This window comes from Melozone crissalis, unplaced genomic scaffold (genome assembly GCF_028551555.1).
Source record: "Melozone crissalis strain CALT ecotype California unplaced genomic scaffold, PUWL_Pcris_2 ptg000006l_1, whole genome shotgun sequence".
Classification (NCBI taxonomy): Eukaryota; Metazoa; Chordata; class Aves; order Passeriformes; family Passerellidae; genus Melozone; species Melozone crissalis.
The window spans coordinates 39,552,563-39,576,031 of record NW_026535784.1 but is presented as its reverse complement, the minus strand read 5'-3'; the positions used below and the strand labels follow the sequence as shown (position 1 = coordinate 39,576,031).

Genomic DNA, 23,469 nt, shown 5'->3' with positions numbered 1-23,469 from the left:
ACCGGGAACCGCCGAGCTCCGGAGCCGCCGCGACCCCCAGGAGCAGCGGGCGGGAAGAGCCGCACAGCGGTCCCGAGGCGGCGGCGCCCGCGGGCGGCCCCAGAACCTTCCTTCCCCTGCCCCGCCCGTTCGCCCTCGGCCCCGCCCCCGGAGCCGTTGGCGGCGGCGTGCCGGGCCCGGCCCCGCCTCCCTCCCTCCCGCGGCGTCCGGGCCTGGCCAGCGGCGGCAGCGCGGGGCTCTCTCGCCCTTCCTCTCTCGCTCTTCCCTGGGCGGGCGACGCCTCCCGGCTCTCCCGGCACTTCGCACCCTCTCCCGGCCGTGACGGGCGGCGGCGGGCGGAGCGCTCCCCTGGCAGCCTCACGGCCCCGCTGCCCGCAGGCAGGCAGGACTTCGGGCGGCCGGCCGGTCGGGCGCCCCCCCGGCTGTTTCCGGAGGAAGGAGAAGAGCAGCTGCCCCCTCCCCCCTCTCCGCCTTCCTCCCCGTTCTCCTCCTCCTCCTTCTCCTCCTCCTCCCTCCCGGCCCCCCGAGCGGAGCGCGGAGTCACCGCGGCGCGTAGACGGGCCCGGCACTCGCACACACACAATGGCGCTGAAACGCATCAACAAGGTGAGTGAGCACCGCAGCTCCTCCTCCTCCACCGTCCCCCCCCTCCTCCTTCACCGCTTCGCCCTTCTTTTTATTGTTATTTTTTGGGTGTTTTTTCTTCCCCTTCCCCCATCGCCTTCCTCCCCCCCTCGCCCCTGGAGGAGACGGGCGGGGGGGGAGAGGCGGAGGCTGAAGAGGCCGGGAAGCGGCGGCTCCTTCCGGCGGGGCAGCGGCCCGGCTGGGGCTGCGAGGCCGCTCTCTTCGGGCCTGAGCTCGGCCCCGGCCCCTTCCTGAGGGCGGGGGCCGGAGGGGTGTCGGAGAGAGGCAGCTCCCGGGGCCGCTCGGATGTCAGCGCGGCCCGGGGTCGCTGCCGCTGCCCTTCCGCCGAAGCCGGCCCGGATGGCGTCGGCCCGTGTGTGGCTGCCGAGGGCTTTCGGCGCGATGGAGGCGCTGCCCGGGGCAGCAGCCGGGCCCCCAGGCCGGGTTCTCCCCTCTGCTGTGCAACTTCTCTCCCGCATTGTAAGATGGCGGCGGGTCCGCCTGGCCCGGGCGCTTTCCGGGATCCCTCGCGTTCCGCAATAACGCGGCACGGACACACGGAGCAGCCACCGCGGCGCTGCCCTCGCCCCGCAGTCGCCCCTCTCCGCCGCCCCGGGGCCCTCCGGACACCTGGGAATCCATCGCCCGTCCGGGAATAGCTTCCCCCCGCGCCCGGCGGGAGCGCGCTGCGCGCCGCCGCCTCCCCCCCGTTGCACAATCGGAGCCGGGTGGAGCAACTTCGCGGCGGCTAACTCGGAAAAAATGCCGAGGTGATGAAAGTTTGTTGGTTTGGGTTTTTTTTTTTCCTTTTTTTTTCTTTATTATTTTTTTCTTCTCTTTTTTTTCTTTATTTGTTTGTTTGTGGCGATGGTTGTTTTTTATTAAATCGCTCTCAGGCTAAGAAGGCTCCCGGCGTGAAGTAGCCCCTAAGTAGGTCTCGGTTTTCTCGGCAGGTTTGAGAATTGCTGGGATGTAATGGCAAAACGCGATGGGGAGCGCAGCGGCGTAACCGGGAAGTCGCTGTTGGTCTGTGCTCCTTCTTACGCGAGCTACGTGGAGCATTTACGTGTTTCAAGAGCTCAGAGGAGTTTCTTGGTCATCTCATAGCCTGCCAAGATGGCAGAACGTCAGTGTGTCCTGAAATCGGTGAATTTCAGTGTACAAAACACCTTTTGTAGACAGTGTGTAAACTTCATGCCGCCTGTTAGTCTCGCTTTAATTTCACGCAGTGCCTGTGGTCATATTTTCGACCAAAAAAAGCGTTTTTTATAATATTTTTAGTGAATGGATAGTTCTGTTTTCCTCTAAAATTTCAATTCCGTTCTGGGTAGCTAACTGAATGGATTGTCTTTGAATTATGGCTGTGCTCTGGCAAGAGTTTCAAAACAATTCCTTTTGAATCTGCCATCAGAACTTCTTCCCTGTATTAGTGGATGATATCACTTGAGTTGAAACACAGCTAGGATACTCCCTGGTATGCTTTGTCATCAGCTCATGCTTATGAAACACGTTCAGGCGCTGCAGGTAAGAATTTATTGTCAAATGTAAACCAAGACAAACCCCCACTTATGTAGTAATCTGGTGGTCAGAACCTGGAAACGATTCAGCGTGACTCTTGAACCAGTAAGTCATCTCTGACTTCAGCGTCTTGGCCTGCTGTGTACAGCCTTGTCCTGTATTGCTCCTTACGCTCTGTGGCACTGTGTGGTAGGAAGGCTCTTCCTTTACTCTTGCAAGAGTTCAGGATTGGGAAAATAGTTGAGTTAGGGGTTTTTCTTTTTGCCTTTTTTTGGTTTTTTTGTGTGTGTGTGTTTGGGTTTTTATCAGCTTAATCACCCCACACTACGTGATACACTTCTAAATTCTCATTGAGTTTTTAGTTTTGATTTTTGTATTTGCAAGCCTGGAAGGTGAACTTTACTTGTGAAATGAAACCATTCTTTGCACGTTGGTTTCTTTCCTCTACTGCTTTCCAATACAAATGTTTACAGGGGCTGATGGTGACATAAAAAAACAGCAGGGCCAGTTCTGTAACAAAATGGTTGTGAATGTAATTTTAATCCTGTCAACCAGTAAAGCCCCGAGAGAACGGCATTGTCACTGATAAGCTGGGATTCCCTGTCTTCCAATTGTAAGATCACAGATCAGATCTTGGAACTCTCTGCTTCCTTGCAGTAGGTCTTTGGCAGTAGATGAGAACAGGCTAAAGAGAAACCAGGACCTCAGAACATTGTAATCATCATAGCTGATTTAGTTTGTGTTATTACTTGTCAGGACTAGAATTCATTGTCTCCTGCAGCGGATGGCATCCTCAATGTCCCGGTGAAGATATTTTCAGTCTGTTTATTTGGCTCCCTGTTTGTGGGCTTGACATATCAAGCAAAATAACATTCTTCATTTTACTGAGAAAACTAGACTGTGAGACTCTGTTCGTGTGTGTGTATATCTTTAATTTGAAGTCTGTTGCACATTCAGAATGCAACCACTCTTAAGGCATAACTGGCAAGTTCTGCTTCTGATTTGAAAACGAAAGTAAATGAGTATTTATGTATTGGGTTGTCTGCTTCTGGAACACCCCGTATAAAGCACTCCCCAAACTGATGTAGTTGTCAGGTACACAGCCAATCCCAGAAAGATTATTGTTACGCTGGAGTTTGTCATTGGCATCAGTGCCATCTGCTCTGGGGGCAGCTTGTGTTCAGTTGGCAAAACTTTGTCCTTGATATGGCTTGCTTTGCAGTTGTTTTATGATAACAAGCAAGTTCTTTTCCTATAAAATTAAATGCTTTCTTTCCTGAGGATGAAATTTCCCCTTCCAGAATTATCAAGAAATTCACAATGATTTATGAGCATGTATCTAGATGCTTGGTGCATGCTGTGGCACATTGTCTTGGTCTGAAGTGTCAGTGGTGCCTGCTAAAAACACATGCTGTAATTGCTGCAGCATCCTGGAGCTTCCGCTTGGAATGATGATGATGATGGTGATCTGGTAGCAGGGAAGCGTTTATGTACGAGTAGGGAATCAGGAATGCATAGAATTTGGAAAACTTGGAAATGGTTCATCATTGGTACACGTCCATTTTATCACTGCTGTACGTACCCATTAAAGTGAGGTAATGTAAGTGGCCTAAGTGATCTTGATAGGCTAAAAATAGAATTAATACAGGAGATGTATGCATGAAATGTCTCGTCCGTGTAATCCTTAAGAAAGCTTGTGCCTGCTGTGTTTTATGGCCATTTGATTAAGCATAGCACAAGCCAGCATCATTATATTGGAATAATTTATTAGAAAATCTTAAGTGGAGTTGGCATCCTGGAAGCTAAAGGCTGAAGGTGGCAAAACCATTTATTGCTATTTAAGTACAGATAGGCTTCCATTGACACTGGTGGAGCGGAGACTGAATTAACTATTTTCCTCAGGCTATAGCCTCCAGCACTGTTCCTAGATGTATAATTAATTGCAATTTTAACTCCCCTTCTCCAGATGCTCATAGTAAGAAATGCTGCTAACCCTGGAAATACAATATTTTCAGAGATGAGGTTTAATGTGCATCAGTGAGGACTGCATGGAAATCTGCATTAGTTTAACCAAGGTCAAAGCATTTGAAAGCCTGCTTTTTACTTTATTTTTAAACTGTTACTTTTTTCTTTTGAACTTGGTTTGAATTTAAAAAAAATCAATAATAAAGCTGGTTGGAATTAAGTTTTCTTGTCTGGATGAAACCCACAACACTTTTGTGGGCAGTCTTGGGGTTTGTTTACTGGGCTTTCTCAAAGTTGGAGTTATGTGATTGATCTCATGCTTTGAATGAAGGTGTAGAAATAAGTCTGGATTTGTGTGTTTAGGGGCTCAGGAAGGTAAGATTAGCTAGCTAATGAAGTTCAGTTGATGGAAGCTTAGTTGAAATGCTTTAAACCTTTGTAAATGCTCTATATATTGAATTACCTTTTTTTACTGTAATTTCACTTAACTATTGTGAATATCCAGGGCTGGACCAAGGCCCTGCCTTGAGTGTGTAATTCAGCACAACTATTGCACTCGGTGGTAAGAGGGTCACATTGAGCCAGAAGGCAGTGGTTGGTTTTTAAATCATGATACTGCAGTAATGGAGTCTGGGAGGCCCTAGTATTGAACTTAAATTATTTTTAAAGTCAGAATAAAATATTTAGCATTAGATGAAAGCTGTCATCACTTAAATTCTCTTTAAGATTTAGCTTAAACAAAAAGAAGTGACAGTTCCACTATGAAATTAATATCATTAAAATGGAAATAATGTTTCTTAATTGGGTAGGTTTGGTATTGAAGGCCAGCATTTATTAATAAAATATTGGGTGTGTTTTAAGAACTGGCCATTTTTTTATAGGAGAGGAAAACCTATGTTTCCTTAACTGGAAAGTTTGGACTGTGATAACTTAAAGATTGCTCTTGTTAAATTAATCCAGTGTTTGTGAAACAAGTTCCCAGTCAGCATAGAACTTTAAATGTGTGCATTGGAGTGGGAAGAGAATGGGGATTGTTATCTCACTTAAGTGATTTACAGAACTTCAGAGATCAATATTCCATTAGATGGGTACTTCTTGCATACTTTAAAAAGAGTCCTCCAGTATATCAAGCATTTAGGTGGGATAATGTATACAGAGTAAAAAGGGTGGCCAGCTCTTATGATCTTTATGATCATTCCAGATTTTAGAGATCTAGTTTAGAAAATAAGTGTGCTTTTGCTGTTATTCCTAGTGTGGGTTTCTTCTACAGAAGGCCTGAGGTGGAACTCTACAGAACGAGCTCCCTTCGACTTCCTGCCCAGTCTGTAACCAGTTCTGAGGCTTTTCTCTGAGCTCACAAATAGTGGATAAGGGAGTGGAGAAGGATGGAAACAGCTGTAAGCAGCAGCTGTTGGGTACTGAGCAGTGAACTGCCTCTTGCCAAAGGCATCTCTCTGTTCCTTGTGGAGCCCAGTTCCAGCCTGGTGTTACACCCTTCCTAGCCGTGGATGTGTTCTCTGCATCCACTGGATTGAAATATTGGAGGAGAGAGAGGATGGAGGTTCTTAACCTCCTCTGAGATATCAAGTGACAGCTGGTAAGGTGGAGTGGGAAAGGGTTGAGCTTTTGTGTCATTTGGATTAGGGCATTGATACGCCATCCCTGAGAAGTCTTTCTGTTGCAAATATGAAGGTTTTGCCACTTTAACTGTCTGCCCTGTGCTCTTGTGTAGGTCCCTCCCCTTTGCATCACAGCTGGCAGATGGGAACTTGTGGTTTGCACTTCAGCCTTAGGTCTGATCTCTCAGAATAAACTCACTTCTGTTGATGGTTTTAGGCTGAGATGCCATAGCTTATGTTGGAAGGGCTGAGTTACAAGCATTCTTTGCTGTGATTGATTTGATGTAGTAACCTGATGGTAGAATATGCAGAAAAAAATTAAGAAATGAAAGCAGCGCTGTGAATGTGTGTGTGTGTATATAACTGCAGTCAGTAGTGCATTTTTAAATGTGGTTGCTTTTTGCCAAGTTGGTCTTAAAGTCTTAAATTGTGTAGAGTTGCACAAAGATGCAACAAAATGCTTGACAAAGTTCTGTAAACTTCGGAATATAAATTTAATGTCTTAAACTCCAAATTAAAAATGCAGGAGATTTAAAAAAAAAAAAAAAAAAACCAGTTTCTCTTCACTGGTTTTCTGTGGGACACAGATCTGAATAAATTTGTATTGGGGAAGCTTTGCAAAAAAAAAGTTAAAATTACATTCACAAGTTTAAATTGGTGTTTATACCTTTAGCAGCTCTTTGTAAAACACTCGAATGTAGACAAGATTTAATACTGGAAAATAGAGCATTGCAAGATTCAGGACTGAAAGCTAAATAGATAGGGGGATTGTTACCAACAGTAAACTTCAGTATTAAATTTTTGTGTAAAGGAAGCCTTTGTTCTGAACATCATCCCTTTGAGACGTGTGATATACTAGACGTCTTCAAGATCTGCAGTTTTTTCCACTGTAATTGTGATAGGTTTTTATTACGGTCTTAAGAAAGCAAGATGAGAGGATTGTAGACTGCTTTGCAAAAGTCACAGCCCAGTAGACAAAGGTGACCAACATTTAAACCTTTCCACAAGCATCTAGACACCAGAGTTGCCAGTTGAACTGGGTGCAGATTCTGAAGTGCTTTAGGTCTTTCTGATGGGGAAGGTAAGAAGATTTTGTTAAATGTTTAGTTACCTTTATAGTGAGCAGCTTTCTCTGTAACCTGGAGTTAGGTTGGCCAGGTGTTCATCACCTCTTTGAGCTCTTCTGAGTGTCTAATAAATAAGTGCACTGCTCACAGGCAGTACTTCTCAACCTTTGTTGGCCTATTTGAGTAGTAATGCCAAAAAAATCTCTTAAATCAGATAAATGAAAGATATGTTTTTCCTTTTAGCCTTACTTACAATTTTTTTCTTGCCTTGAATAATATAGGAAGATCTCCTTAATTACTGTTTGCCACATGAGCAAGCCCCCACTTCTACTCCCTTACTTCAGGATGCAGTCTGCTCATAAAGATGCTTTGAAACTTAAAACTTCCCTCATTTATTTTTTAAGATCTTTCTGTACATCATTATTCTCTGGATAGCTGAGGTGGAACTCAACTGTAAGAGCAGTTGTACTCCAGATAGTTTTGTGTTTTGTTTTGGTAGTGGTTGGTTAGTTGTCTTGCTGTGAGTTGATTTTGTGTGTAACTGTACCTAATCCTATAGACAGGCCTTTAGAATGATTATGAAGGGTAGTGTCAGAAATAGCATAATATGATATATGATGGGTAATTGTACAGTGTAACTAAGGCAGTATAGTCAGTCCCACATAGTTGTGTCCATAGGCTGCACCCCTGTGGTATATTGTAATAACTTTCACATGTATCTTTGTATTCATGAAAAATATGGACCGGTGAAAGTTAAGACAGTTTTTTTTAAAAGGAGAGCTGATTTTCAGAGTTTATTAGGTTAATTAATAAATTTCAGAATAATATCTCAGGCTACTGCTAAACAGTGAATTCACCATGCTGATTGCAGACATGGTATTGTTTGAATACTAATTTGATAACTCTGTTACAGTGTCCTCATTTTTTTAGAATATGGATAATTGTTGTAGCTTTTCAGAAAGCGCACACTGACTGATGTTGTGCCCCATTGAGGCCACTTGTCATTTCTACAAAAACTTGTCCTGCACACAGCCAGTCTCCAAACTTGTTTGTGTAGTTTTGGCAAACTCTGGGACTCTTCTGTCCCATGGAGCGCAGGGTGTACAGGTGCCGCTTCTGGTTATGTGTCAAACGCTGCTCTGAGTTACTGTGCCCTCAACAGGCTGAAGGGCAGCATGTTGGGAGCCTCTTGCACAATGCTGCCAAACTCCAGTATCTAAGGAATAATGAGCCAGCATTGGTGTGAAAATGTCTGGCACGATGCCCAAATTGCATTTCTGAGAGGTAGCCATCAGGAAAGAGTGCCTTACTTCGAGTATAAACTTCTTTCCACCTGCTTCAGTTTACATTTGTCAGTACTGAATTTCAGCCTTCCCTTAGTTTCCCAGCCATTCTGTTTCATTTAGCAAGGCACATCTTGGTGTTTCTTGTGTGGCCTTTGTTTATACCAGTTACCCTCTTCTTTGAGGGCTGCATTGTAGTCCTGGGTTACAGAACCAAAGATTACTGTGGTTCTTGCAGGAAAAAACTCCCAAGGGAAAAGCCATGCTAAGTTTCAGTGTCTGATATTCAAAAGCTTGGAAGTGGCAGAATTAAAATACTCAACTGTCACTGAATGCCTCAGTAGTTAACCAGTACTTCACTTCAGCCTTGCCCTTTCAATGTACTTGAGCCAATGTGTACAGTCCTCATTCTCCACTGAGCCCAGGAGCGTTTTCATAATCTCTGCTGTTTTCAGGGTATGGCAATTGTTATAATAACTCAGAATTTGTGTGTTAAGCAGTCAGATTTTCTTCATCTCGAGTAAGACAGCTTCTGTGGTTTTGGTTACTTTAGGGGGAACAAACTGCACTTTTGGGTTCAAAGCACAGCTACAGGTGTGTAGTTGCCACCTTTTTTTAAAGTTTGTTCTGAAAGCCTTTAGGGAATGACCAGGAAAGCAAAGTCTGTAACTGCATTCCTTTTCCATTTGGATCTTTCCAGCTACTCTGCAAAACATTGGAATAGAGAGCCATTTTAGTTGCAGTAACTCTGAAATTTCCCAAAAACCATTACCTGCATTGTACACCTTCCAGATTCCAGAACAGATGAGAACAGCTGTAGACAATACTCTCATTCACAAAGACCTTGTGTACTGAAAGGTAGGTTCTTAGGTTCTTTGAAGAGATAGTAGGGAGTCACCTGAGTAGTTTATATCACAGTCCAAGTACACCAAGTGCTTTAATTGCAGTGGCACAGCACTCTGGCATTTCCTTCCTTGAGTGTGAGGCTTAAAACATGAATATTTCAATGTTTGTCTTTTCCTATACCATGATGGTATTACTGCTAGACACTGTACAAACAGTATGTGAGGTGTAGGCTGAAAAATCCGGTACTAAGGACTGAAGGGAGAGCCATGAAAAATAGAAGCAGAATAACCAAAATAGGAAGGATTACAACTGTTACATTGCTAGTTGTGTTTTGGGTTTCTTAAAAACCTTTCTGTGCTCATTGTCTTTGCTGTTTTTTGTGCTTGTTTTTCTTGTGTTTTCTCTGCATAGTTGTCCTTTTTTAATCAAGAGGAACCTATGTCTTTCTGTATCTTGCACTGCCATTGCATGTTGCTTTTATCTATTTATTTTTCACCAGAAGGCCAGCTTGTTTGAAACAGATAATTTTCTGCTGGTTACATTTGTTTTGTGATGTCTGTTATGCCATTGCTTTCTTACTCAGCTTAGAAATCCACATTCAGTGTCCTTACAAACTGCTATTTTCTGCTTCCAGGTGTAATTAATTGCCATGCCGAAACGAATGTTTCAAATGCAGGTGTGTGGGCTGAGGCAGTAGTTCTTTGCTGCTTGACACTTCTTAATCTTCAAACAGGCTTAAATGTTCTTCCCCTCCCTTTATAGCTGCTTCCAATCCTTCCTTCTTTTTTAAAGCTGTTTTCAGCTGTGAGCTAATGAGTAAGACTAATGCAGTGATGAATTTTTGGTTGCCTAGAGTTTGAAATATCCTGTTTGACACATCATTAGACAAGCAGTCAAGTTAATGAATGCTGATTTTTTGATTGGCCTAAGTGTTCATTTTTCTCTTTGTCCTTTTTTGGTTGGATTGGGTTTCTTTGGGTTGGGGGGTGGGGTTTTTTGGGTGTGTGAGCATCGTGGGTTGTTTGGGTTTTTTGTGTTGTGGTTTGTTGATTTATTTTTTCTTAACTTCTGATTTAACTGCATCAACCTTCATGTCCTCCAAGTTATTTTCTGGAAATTTAAGGCAAACCCCTCTAAAATAGCCCCTCTATGCTTTCTTGAGTGCAAACCAGAAAACTGCAGTATGTAATTTTAACAAATACCTGTGTTATGAACCAATATTAAATGTAACTGTGAATTAAGGCCTGTGGAGGACAGTCTTCAGTCATTCTGGTTGGAGTGATCTTCTGTCACTGTGTTTAAGTCAGCTGTTACTATCATTAAAAGGAATGGCTGGCTATTTCCAGCTTAAACTAAAAAAATGTAGTAATGCCACAGGGAGTATGGAGTCTGACAAATGGGAAGAAACTGGTGCAGATGCTGCATTATTTGGTACCTTGCAAAAAGGCAGCTTGCTAGGCACTAGGCTGTCATCTCCTACAGAATTTTCTGGGACCTGGAAACTTCTGTTTTCTTGTTCATGCATATTTGGTTGAGATAGCCTTTGTTAATCTTTATGATTTCTTCATTCTTTAAATGGCTTCTGTAATCTTTTAAATAGCTGGTAGAGGGGAGTTGTTTGAGGGATTTTTTTAGCAGCTTTTCTGTCAAGAAAAGAAAGGTACTTCTGGTTTTATTATATACGAGCATAGTCCTGCATTTGCTCTCACGTGTCAAAGTTTTGAATCCTTACTTGAAGCTTAAGCCATATTTTCGATGTTAGTTGTGATTATATTGCTGCAACACAAGCAGGTTAGTCAGCTTTTTTATAAGCATTTTTTCTTGAAAATACTGGTTTGTGGGTTTTTTTGTTAGCTTTCTGATAAATGTATAGTGAAAGAGAAGGGAGGAGATAAAAAATGGGGCTGTTTCACCAGTGAAACTGAATCTTGCTAGCAGCCTAATGTGAAACTGGCAGAGAACAACGTGCTGAATTTGTGTTAGAGCAGATCTGTCTGTTGCAGTGTTGGGTGCTGCTGTTTTATTTCTATTGATCCCTGTTTTCCAAAACTGTTGCAGAATTGAACGTGTATTGCTCCTTGTCTGTGGTACTTTGCTGTTGTCCTCTAACAGAAGCATTGGTGCTTACTCTTTTAACAGCGTTCTAGGCTGTAAAATGCTGAGTGACTAATCATCCTTGTGGAGAAGTAGGAACTATCACACTTTATATTTGGAAACTGGGACACAGAAACGGTGACATGCTGGAGCTGCACCGGAAACCTCTGGCAGTGACAGAGACTGCTGGTCACGGTTGTAATTCAAGACTAATCCATCCCGATAGGTGCATGGTGTGACACTCCTCACCAGATTTGGGTTATTGTTTCTGCAGTCTTTCACATTTGCTGCTTGGGAGTTTTGGTTTGGTTTTTCTTTAAAGTACCTCTACAGTGAAAAAGTATAACAACCGATTCCAGGAAAATGTGGGTTCTGTTTTAAGGATTTTTAAGAAAATTTGGGATGTAGCTTAATAGCCCTTGAGAAAGGGAAAGCATTACTGAAACCATGTTAAAAAAGGAAGCTAAGTTGGAGAAGTAGGTACTATAGAAGGAATAGGAGAAGCAGAAAGCTCTTCTATGTAAAAATATTAATTCAATATTTTTTGTTACAGAATTGTTACTCTTGGTTGCTGAGCTGAGAAAGTAGATTTGTATTTATATTGCTGAGTGGGAAGCTTTTAAAAAAAAGCCCCCTTCCTTTCCTTGAATAAAATGCTTCACCTGCACTCCAGATCTCACAGCCCACGTGTCTCTGCTTGTTCAGTTTCCAGTTATTCCAGTTTGCTTGTTGTGTTCCATAGAGTTGTAGCTTTCAGAAGGAAGTGCTTTTTAAAGTTACTCAGAACTTTCCACTCCCTTGTGTAAAAAGCCTCCCCTTTTTATGTAGATGTGAAGTGTCACTCAAGAGAGAGATGAAGTAGGTTTGGTGTTACTGTGAACCAGGGTTTGCTTCATGTTTGCCCAAGTTCTCCACAGCCCTTTGCACTCTGCTGAAGCAAACAGCTTTACTACAGACTGCTCTGAGCATAGTACTCCAGAGAAGCAAATACAAGAGTGTGTGCCACCTCAGCTTCTTCCCCTCCAAATTTAGTGGGTGAATTACTTGCTTTGTGGGTGAAATGCCAACTGGGATATCATTTGTTCCCAGAATTATCTGTATATTGAACTGTTTTGATTAGCACAGTTAGGGTGATTATTTTTTTTTTTTACTGAGCTGTTCTAGACCAGACAAAACTTCAGTCCTTTAATTAAGGTCACTGCTACCTTGTTATCTTGAGCAGTTCAAGTAGTTAAAAGGAGTACAGACATAAATTTTGAAATGATTGGAGCCTGGAATATTGAAACTCATTTGTTTTAGCTTTTAAATTTTTTTTTTTAGTATTTCCAAAGCGTTTTTTTCACAAATGTATCACTGGAACTTAGTAAATTTAATTTATGTCTTACATCTGCAATTACTTTTCCTGGTTGAATTATTGATGTTGAATTACTAATTTTCCTGCTGTGGTAAAGTAGACTATTTTTATCTTGAGTACTGAATTCTTGTTTCTCTGAAGGTAGTAGTACCTTTTGAAGACCTCTCTAGTCAAATGCACATATCTCTGACACTCCACTTTATGCTAATCTTGTCTCATCCTTGTCTTCGTGCTCTTAATTTTGTAGTTTTCGTATATGGCATGAAGAGTCTTCACAGTTCTTAGTCCCTGTGAGAGTTTAAAAAAAAACCTTGAGAATCTAAATGTACTTCTACTATTAAATCCAGTAATAACTGTACAACTGCATTAAAATAATAACATTTGTGTCTTTCTGCTTATTTTTTTGCTACAGCTTACTTCAAGGGACATGATACCTTTTTTCTCTCAGATTTTTGGAAATGATTGATCACACTTAGAATTGGAAAATACATTTTGATGAGAAATAAATCTGATTAACAAAACCTGCTGTATTTGTTAAACAGCAAAAAAATGCCCTGAAAATGAAACCTTTCTATCAGAAGCTTCTTTTACATTTATTGTTTGCCTTTACCTGAATAACATAAATCTAAGTTAGCAAATTTTTCTGGAGGATAATGAACAACATATGGAACTAAGAAGTGATATTAAATGGCAGAAAGAAGTCTGTCATCAGGCCTCCCAGTAATATTTGGAGAGTGTAGCAAAATGCATTCTAAATGGTGTACTGTGATGATCTGGAAAGAGCTGTTTGCCTTCTACAAACAGCAGCAGTGAAATGAGCTGTACTATTATTAACTTCATTGTGCCGTTGCTTATCCAAACTGATACGGCTTCATTTTGTAAAACTGTGATGCCAGTGCAAAATGGAAATATTTATTAACTGGAAAATGCATCAGAATTAACGAGTGTAGGGAGAGGAAACCTGGGACTAAATTTTCTTGGTGTTTGGAAGGAAGGGGATTGTTTTGGGCTTTGGGTGATGCGGTTTTGTTGTTTGGGAAATGTTTGGTTGGTTGGTTGTGATTGGGGTTTTTTTTAGTGTATGGGCTTGCACATGTTGAAGTGGTGTTATTCTTTCTGTGTTTGCAGGAGCTATCATCTTACCAAAGAACAAGCTGTTTTATGTTACAAGAAACATAAATTTGGGTTCTTTCCTCATTTTCTGTTGGCTTATACTTAGTGAATTTTTATGGATTGCAGAATTTGTGAAACTTTAAGGATGTCCATTAGGATTTTCCCAGGCAAGAGTTAGCTGTCTGGTCCAAATATGCAAATGTTTTCAGCGTAGTAGATATGCCTGGCTTTCTTAAATGTCTGACAAAGTTCTTGGTTGAATGGCTTGTATAGACTTCCAGGGGAAAAAAAACAACTTGTGTGAAACTGTTAATGTATCAAAGAAGGGCCGAATAGTTTGCCTTTTCTTAAGACTTCTAGATATGTTGACAAGTGCAGATTAATCTGTAGAAGCTCTTGAAGCCCTTTTTAGAGTCAAGGGAGGGCAGGGGAGAAAGAAGGTGGTTGTTACATGCTTTAACTCAAAGTGTAAAGTTAATTTTAAGACACTGTCCAAACAAATGAGTTGTGTGCCATTAAAACAATTTAATGGAGAGCTTCTTTATTTCCTCACAACAGTATTGTTACTGCCCAAGGAATCCTCCATCTGAACTGTCTGTTTCCATTCCTCTGTAGTGGGGGAGGGAGAGAACTATTCCTGCAGTCCAGTAATTTTTAATTTTAAAGGCATAATTGTCTTAAATGCAAAGTTTAAAATAAAAAAAATACATATATTTTGCCTGATTACAGCACTTGTGAGCCTCTTGAATTTTCCTGTTTCAATCTCTGTGAGGTACATCCCTAATGCAGGTGGTGGGTGAAGTGAAACCAAGTTTCTGTGGGGTTTTTTCTTCTGTTCTTAGTTCTAATGTCAGATGTTACATACAGAGTTTTTCCTGTTTCATGAAGACTTATCAGCAGATTTCTCTGGTTCCACTTCAGGTTTCTCTAGACTTGAGTCTTTGTAACTCTTAATCAAAAAGTGATTAGACTTTGCCAGCTTAAGGCTTTGTGTTCTGCTTCTTTTTTCAGCAGGAGTGTTTCCAGAGTAGTGACATACATGTATTTGGAAAGGCATAGTCACTGTAGTTACAGGTGGTTTTGGTGCTTCTTTGTCTGTTATAAACATTTTTGATCTAGTGGTTCTTAGAGTTGTTAATTGCACGTTTTTCTGTGTTTGTATATGGAAAAACTGTTAAAGGGTTTTGCTAGACATGAAGTGAGAATTACGATTTTCGTTTGTTTTTGTTTTCCTAAAGGAACTTAGTGACTTAGCCCGTGATCCTCCAGCACAGTGTTCAGCAGGTCCTGTTGGAGATGACAGTAAGTGACTTTAAATTTTATGTTTTGTTTGCTGACTCAAAGCATATCATGCCTAGATAATAATGCGGAGTTTTTCTTTTGTAGTGTTTCATTGGCAAGCCACAATTATGGGACCTGTAAGTATTCTGATTCTTGTGATGTAATATTAAATGACTAGTTCCTACTGAGGAGAAAACTCTGGGGTTTTGGTTTACTTTTGTTAGCTCCTCTTATCCAAGTTCTAGAGATCTTCATTACAGTAAAGGAAAATGAGGGAGGGGAAAAAACCCACCAGTTATTTTGTTGTGGTGTTTTTACAAGGACGTGTACTTCAGCTGAAATAATCTCTAGAGCAATGTTAGGTATTATTACTAAATATCTGGAAATTTTGTTTGCATTTAACTTTTTCTGAAGTTTTAATCTAGCATGAACTTTGTACCTGGACCTGGTTCTACTGTCAGGAATTAGTTGGGATGTTTTTGTGTGGATCTTTAAAGGGAATCCATATTTGGTCTGGTGTAATGCTGAGATCTTGAATATTTGAAAGAATAGAAGAGGGAATAATCGCTGAAATGTGAGGTTTTAGTTATGACTGGAGAAAAATGTCAGTGTTGAATGTAAGGTAAGCATCTGAAACCTGAATGGGACTTTTTCCTCATTAAGGAATCCAAATGTTTGCTTTTGTTGAAAACAACCTGGAAGCAGTTCACATCTGGAGTTTTCTGGTTACCTGTATTTAAAAGACAAAACCTGTAACCTGTTCAGCATTAAATATCAGTGATGCGGAATTACCATGGCTTTATATATAGCTACAAGTGTGTTATTAGGAGGTGGGTATTAGAGGTTCACTGGACTGAAAGATGTTTCTTCATCCCAAAGTACCTGCTCATCATTACCTCAAGAAGATAGAATTGTTCAATAGCTATATTCGTGCTTAAATGGCAGGGAGTGTTGTGCACTTCACTGGATATGATGATTCTACGTGGCTGGTGTGTGCATGGTCATGAGGTATTAAGCACTGGTTGAATTTAAATTGGGATTATTATTTTTAGTTTTCCCTGGTGGTGTAATAATGTACAGCTCCTTTTTTCCCCCATGTGGTTTTCGTGGTGTCAGAAGGTCTGCGTTCCTGTTTCCAGATTGGGCAGTACCCTGACAGAAGTGTGTCAGTGTGGTGTTAGTAGTTCTAGTGCTGCTGCCTTTAGTAACAGACAGGGATTGTGGAACCAATCATCTGATCTTCACCTCTGCAATAGGATATTTTGATCTTCCTGGGTGTATGAGAGTTTGGTTTAACACATTTTAGAAAGAGTTTCTGTAATTGATAAAATGTATCCCCACAATATGTCCAGTAAAAGGGCTGGTATTTTTTGGCTCCTTAAGGCCTCATATGGTATCTGTTGACCAAATACAAGAGGTTCTATCTTGATCACTAGATTTCATCAGAGACAGCGTAGGGTATAATCTGCATGTTGAGGGTTTGAGTCCCCTGTCTTGTGGTGCAGATTTTCATTCTCTGATATTTAAGTAATACGTAGTTACTTCCTTATATTGGTGAACTGTTTTTGCAATTAAGATGAGAATTATATTAACAAATAATGTAGAAGTGTACTGTGTATGCCTTAAATTCATTTTCCCTAGCCCTGAGTCCAGAATTAACAGCAAAGTATTCTTCAGATTCAACAATGATATTTGTTAGCTCTATTTGAGAAATTTAGTTGTAATTTTGCGTTAAAAGCCTTTTGCTTCTTTCTTCTTGTAACTGCTAACTTAATTCCTATTTAGTCACTCCAGTTTTTTCTTCTTCTTACTATCATATTTTTTACTTCCACATGTTGCTTTACTGCTTATAGTTTGACACCTGAATGAATTACCCCAGTAATTCTTCCCTTGAAGCAGGGAAATGTGAAATACTCTCTCATATTAGATTACAGTTAATTTCTAATACAGAAAGAGAGGAAAAATTCACTTGAATTATGATTATTCTTTTGTCTGTTTGGTTGTGCTGGTGGAATGGGTGGGATTTTTTGTTGGGGTCTTTCTGGGTTTTTTTTTTTTTTCAAGGAACAGGGGCCTAGCTGTGTACTCACAGGTTTTCTGCAGGGCTGGAGCTAAGGACAGAATTTAGGAGGGAATGGGAGTCTGCAGCCACTCTGAACTTGGGTGGTCACAACAAATAAGCTCCAAACAAAGAACTGGAGGTTTTTTAATCTGATGGGACCCCTACTCTGTTAACATTACTTCTTGGAGCTATCTTAGAAGCATTTGAATGCTTCTGCCCCCTAGTCCTGAGTGGATTGTCAGAGCTGCTGGGTTTTATGATGCGTTAGCTTGGAGAGGTCCACATGGTAAATGATGTGTGTATGTTCTGTATCACTTAGCTTAGGAAGTAGGAATTGGGTTTTAATTATGTCTCACTTGTATTGGTGGGTTAAACATTTTGGTTTAAACAAATTGCCTCTCCATTTATTTAAAAACAAGATCTTCAGTGATATTTAGTCCTAAAGATGATAATAGGAGAATTATTTGTTTGCTTTGACAGAACGACAGTCCATATCAGGGTGGTGTGTTCTTCTTGACAATTCACTTTCCCACAGACTACCCATTCAAACCACCTAAGGTAAGTATTGCCATGTCATTTGTGAAATTAGTGCTTTTTAAAGAACTGAGTACAGGAAAGAAATTACCAGCCTCTGTATTGTAGTATTGTCAAGTTCTCACTTCTTTTCAGGCATTCTTACCATCTATTAGATGTGTGGGTCCCATTCTGATTACCACAGAACTGGGTGTGTTAGCATATTCTTTATGAGCAGATCCATGTGTGTGAATTCCAAATGTCTTAAAATATTTGGGTTCATTTCTGGTTTTCTGAATTGATAGGAAAACTTCATTAGCTTTGTGTTACTATAATAGAATTCTTGCCAAGGAGACTGTCAAGTATTATTGTGGCTGTTTGGATTGGTCTGTAGGAATGTGACAGCGTGGGTAGGGGTTTACTTGCTCAGTGCCTAAAATTGAGAGAAGGGGTTATTTGCTAAGAGTTTGGCAGTAATTGCAAAATATGCTCTTTTTTGGTAGCTTTATCAGCCACTAGCTTTGTCTTCCAAATTTCAGTCAATATGAAGGCCTTAACCTCGGGGTCACTGCAGTGTTGGAAGTTCCTTAGCTCTGTGACAGAAGTGTTTCTGTGGTTTTGGCACTGCTCTTGGGTGTCTTCATCAGAGGCAGCTGGGATTAAAACTCATCCTTGCCCTCTCTCTGTTGGAAATAGTGCCTGGTAGTGGGAGACTCAGAGCTTGTGGTTTGGGTGCGTTTCCCTGAATTTCATGCAGTTTAACTGCTTAATCGTTTTCTTTTAGAGTAAATGGAATTGACTGAGGGCTTGACTGAGCAAAACAGGTGCAGTTACTGTCATAGACCCAAACACATTCTTCGTTTCTTTCTTTTTTGTTGCAGGTTGCATTTACAACAAGAATCTATCATCCAAATATTAACAGTAATGGCAGCATTTGTCTTGATATTCTAAGATCACAGTGGTCTCCTGCTTTAACTATTTCTAAAGGTAACTTTTGTGAAGGAGAATTTTTTCCATCTTGTGCTGAATACTGTGCTTTTAGCTTTGATTGTGTTAAGTTCTTACCTATCTCTTTGATTTTCCCTTAACTTACCTTCCTCATTCAAGCCTGTGTTTTGCCAGTTTGATGATACTGCATTTTTAATGGATTTTTTTTTCTAACACTTTCTCATATGTGGCTGTGTAAGGCCTTGTCTGGCCATTTACTTGCTTCAGTATTCCTAGCAGTGTTTACCAGCTTGGACCCAAAGGAATTTGCTGGTATTTGGATTGAACTAAGCCTGTGTTGGGGTGTTCAAGCTAAGGCTAAGAAACTGCTTGTTTGGAGCTGCCCATGTAGATGCGTATGCATATTAAATGAAAGATTAATTTCAAGTCAGTTTTTAATACTGAAATTTGCATAATTTTTTCATCCTGTCTAGAGTTATATGCATAGTTCTATTAGCATATCTGTGGTAGATGAATAAATCTCTTACTGATACATACTGCTGCTTTCTACCATGGTGCACTGGCATTGCATTGCATTGCATTACTTAAAGAACTAAGTTTACTGATCATACTTCATGATAAATTGATGTTGTGTTGCAAGAGAAGATTTGTGGCTTTCCTCATTTTACTACAGTAAATAACAGATAATTCTCAAATATTTTCATGATGATCTAATTGTTTTGCCTCAAAGCCACTGGTCACTGTGGCTTCAAAAGATCCCTCAAAGTGCCCTTTTGTCTATAGAACTTGTAATTCCTGTCTGTCCAAACAGTCAGTTTGTTACTTGAATCTGGATTCCCTACATTTTAATGCTTCACTGTTTTCTTCTAAAGCATCTGTGAGAGTAGAAGATGAAGTCCTCATCGTTGCCCACAACAGTGTCACTGGGATTTTTACAACATGTGTGTAGTTTTTGTCAGTCCAGACCAGAATATTCTTGCCTTATGTACAACAAATAAAGAATTCAGTCTGATTTAAAAACGAAAAACTTAAATCTGAGGATTTTCTACTTTTAGTGAAAAGAACCATGGATATGCTGTTCATCAGAGTACATAATGCGCTTTTGTGTTGGCTGCTATGTTACATCATAGTGCAGGGCACAACAGTGCTGATCTCGTGTATGTGCTGACAGCTGTAAGTATGGGGATATAGGAAGCAAATAGTTCTCACAAACCTTTAAGTTAGTCTGGGCTTTTTACTTAACAGTTATGAATTCATTTTGGCTGTTTTTCAGGAAAATAATTCTAGGTTCTGTCCTGTGACGACATTGTGCTGATGTAAAGATCTGTGCTCCATTGTTTCTGAGATTGCCATTCCTCTTTCACTATTGAGATTGCTTTTTTTTTTTGCAGTTCTCTTATCCATTTGTTCACTGTTATGTGATCCCAATCCAGATGACCCACTAGTGCCAGAGATTGCACGTATCTATAAAACAGACAGAGACAAGTAAGTACAGAATTGTGCAAGACTGGTATTTTTACAGACTGTAAGAGTTCATTGTCAGACAGCAGTTGTGTTCAGTGAACCTTTTGTGAAGATCTGAGATGGAGAAAACTTGTGTGTCAAAGTGAGTAGTGCATAATTTAAAAACAAAGGAGCTTGGCATCTTTGAAGTTTATGGGTGAAAGAGACGTATCTTTCTCTCATGTGCATGGAAGTATTTTGCAGTATATATATTGACTTATTTTGCTTACCATGCATAAATCTAGTTAGATCTTCATAATGCTTTTTGAACAACTTTGTTGTTTTGATGCCTTCATTTGGCAGCAGCTTGGCCTTAAATTTTGGTTCTTCCCTTGAAAATGGGCAGCAGATTTTTTTTCCCCATCTGTGTTGCAACAACTTTATTTTCCTTAGGTATCTTTAACATTTTGCACAGATAGAATAATATGAAGCAGATTTGGGGGGTTTTATATATATTAATGCTAAATATATTTGTCCAATTAGGTACAATAGGTTAGCAAGAGAGTGGACAGAGAAATACGCTATGCTGTAGGGTAAGAATATTTGCAAGTTATGGTGCATTTAACAAAATGGAAATTTGTCAGCACTTGGGTGCTGCATGCTCTAAGGCACTGGATTAACTAACAGGTAATGGATGCACCAGTTACTGAACATGGAAATTTAACAGCTTGATCTGTGGTTAGTGTGTAATGTATTGGCTAGTCACTATTTCTCACAGATACTACTCTTGCATGGTCAAAAAAAAAGTTAGTATGAAGTAATTACTGAGTTCTGAGCTACGTTGTCAATTTGTTCTGGTAAGTATCTTACCCAGATTTTGTCAGAATTTGGTTCAAAATGATGCCCTGTAGTGAGACCTCATATATAGACATGAGTGAATTCAGACAATCCAGATTTCAATTATCTTTAATCAGCAGTGTCTGTCTTCCACATATAAACTTGGAAATATATGGGAACTATATTCTGCTTGTATAGTTAATTATTAACTTACTGACAAGCATGGAGTTTAGTGTTAACTAATTGTCAGCTCAGTTCCTGTGAAAGTAGCGTACTTTAAATAGTCTCAAAATTTTGAGCAGTATATTTGTATGAAAAGAATATTCAGTGCAGTGAAATGCTTAGTGTTGTTTTTCTTTAAAATTGGAAATTTGACATTTTGTATCCAGTGGCATTATTAACCAAATAATCTTTACTTATGGCATGGGATAGATACTGTAATCTTAACCTAAGAACAATATGCAAATGAAGTATTTGCCTTTATTCCATCCCAGATAGTCTCTGTTTCTTCTCTTTCAGTAATTTTTTTCATAACAGACTTCTTGCAAATTTACTTGTCTTGACTTTAAGGCTTTCCTAAAAACTAGAGAATATCTATCCTAATTGGAGTAGGGAGGAAATTGTTCAATTTTTTGAGTTCAGGTATGTCTCGGTACAGAAAGAGACTTCTCACAGTGTAAAGAGAACAGAGAGGTGGGATTAAAATCATATTTAATCATAAACTGCTTAGGAAATTGTCATTTTCATGCTGATGTTAATTCAGTTCCTGGTTTTGTCTGCAGGTACAACAGAATATCTCGGGAATGGACTCAGAAGTATGCCATGTGATGCTACCTTAAAGTCAGAATAACCTGCATTATAGCTGGAATAAACTTTAAATTACTGTTCCTTTTTTGATTTTCTTATCCGGCTGCTCCCCTATCAGACCTCATCTTTTTTATTTTTTTGTTTACCTCCTTCCATTCATGCACATGCTCATCTGAGAAGACTTTAGTTCTTCCAGCTTTGGACAATAACTGCTTTTAGAATCTGTAAAGTAGTTACACAAGAACAATTGCCCAAGATTCAGAATTTTTTTTAATGGAGCATGTGTATTATGTGGCCAATGTCTTCATTCTAACTTGGTTATGAGATTAAAAACAAACAAACATTCCTCACTGCTCTAACAGATACTGAAGATACCACCTGAAGGGGGGAGGGGAGATGGATGTTCAGTTTTCTCCCATCAAAGAAGTAATATTGCTGTAGCAACATCCATCTTGTTCCAAACCTTCCAGTGTTAGAGAACTGAGGTTTTATTATATGCTTTTGCTCATAACTGATGTGTCTGGAGAATTGGTACTGAATCTATAGCATCAGCAGAACAGAAAATGTGATGTATCTTATGCATGTCAATAAAGGAATGACCAGTTCTTGTTTTACAGAGAATGGAAATTGGAAGTCAAACATCCCTTGTATTCCAGAATAGGGTTTAAGAACATTTTTGTAATTCATTTAAATTTTGTTAGGAGGCTTGGAGCTATTAGTTAATCTGTCTTCCAAAACACTGTTTAATATAGCACTGAATAAATGATGCAAGTTGTCAATGGATGAGTGATCAACTAATAGCTCTACTAGTAATTGATTTATTTTCTTCAATAAAGTTGCATAAACCAATGAGTTAGCTGCCTGGATTAATCAATATGGGAAACAAAATCTTTTGTAAAAGCAAAGCTGGTTTTTGTATATACTGTTGGCATTTGCCTCGTTGTTTAACATCAAATAATGATGTAAAGTTCAATAGAGTGACTCTTCTGCCATTTTCAGTTCTAATGCTCAGTCTGTTGCAGGTTGGCACATTGCTCGGCCTGGTGGATGCAGAATTAATAAGCTAACATAGTCGTGTAGCCGTAGTAGGGGGCTGCACTTGGTGCTGGGAGCCCAGCGTTCACGGATGGACTTGGGACCCAGCAGATCTGAAGCGGTGTATTGTGGAGATACTTCCTGATGCACCTGTGTTTGCTGACTGAGAACCTTTTTCTTCACCTTGTACACTTGACAACTGAAAGATCTTAATGTGGGGGTAATGATGAGGCAAATTATAAAATAAAGTACTGTTTTGATGTGGGAATTGTCATGAGGCTGTGTTGAAGTGACTTTACTATGTGGGATGTTCGTTGCCATTGAAAAGGACTTGTTCAGCCATGCTGCCATTTACATTGATGACTATTTTAATGCAACAGACACTTTCTTCATGTCAGGTGACTAAACGTGAATAAAGACTCATTGCTATTGGATTTTTGTTCTACAAGAAACATTGTCTTGTGCCATTAGTTTATCTTTCAGCAACAAGGGCATTATTAAACATCTGACTCTTTCCTCCCCTCTTCCTTCATATTTTTCCTTGTTTAATCTTTTTGGTCTCCATTCTTAACATCCATAGCTTCATTTTCTCTAGTCTTGTACTATCACTTTATTGTGCATCTGTGACTTCTCACTGGCACCACTTTTGCACTGCTTATAGTTATGTACATTCTGATTCCTTGTCCCCACATGGATGTGGAAAGCTAGATGTAAAATAAATGTTAAACCTTAATTTTTATAAAAATTTGAACATGTAGTTTGGACATGGTTTGTTCTGGTTCTAAACTGAGAGTGAACTTGAAATGTTCAAGTTCATTTGGCTTGGAATTTAGAAACCTGGGTGCTCTTTAGCAGTACATGCTTCAATGATTACTTTCTGAAATCTGTTAGTGAAGTTGCAGTTCGTTTCTGCTTTGCTAGCCAGCTTACACCATTTTGCTGGAAAATTGGAATACAGCTGCCAGTAGCATTACAAGTGAGGTAAAAGTTGATTTTTTAGGCTTAAAAATGTGCTGGTCTCAATTGTTTTTTATACTTGTGTTAATTAGATGCTTATTAC

At 40.1% G+C, this 23,469-nt stretch overlaps 1 protein-coding gene across 1 annotated transcript; it reads left to right on the top strand.

Moving 5' to 3' along the window:
* The first annotated feature begins 200 nt into the window (after positions 1-200).
* Positions 201-23,160, top strand: UBE2D3 (ubiquitin conjugating enzyme E2 D3). Its single transcript, XM_054295579.1, has 7 exons — positions 201-606; positions 14,722-14,785; positions 14,870-14,901; positions 17,307-17,384; positions 18,221-18,326; positions 19,679-19,772; positions 21,350-23,160. Exons 1-7 carry the CDS (start codon positions 583-585, stop codon positions 21,393-21,395), a joined length of 444 nt encoding a protein of 147 aa, XP_054151554.1. The 5' UTR covers positions 201-582; the 3' UTR covers positions 21,396-23,160.
* The last annotated feature ends 309 nt before the right edge of the window (positions 23,161-23,469 follow it).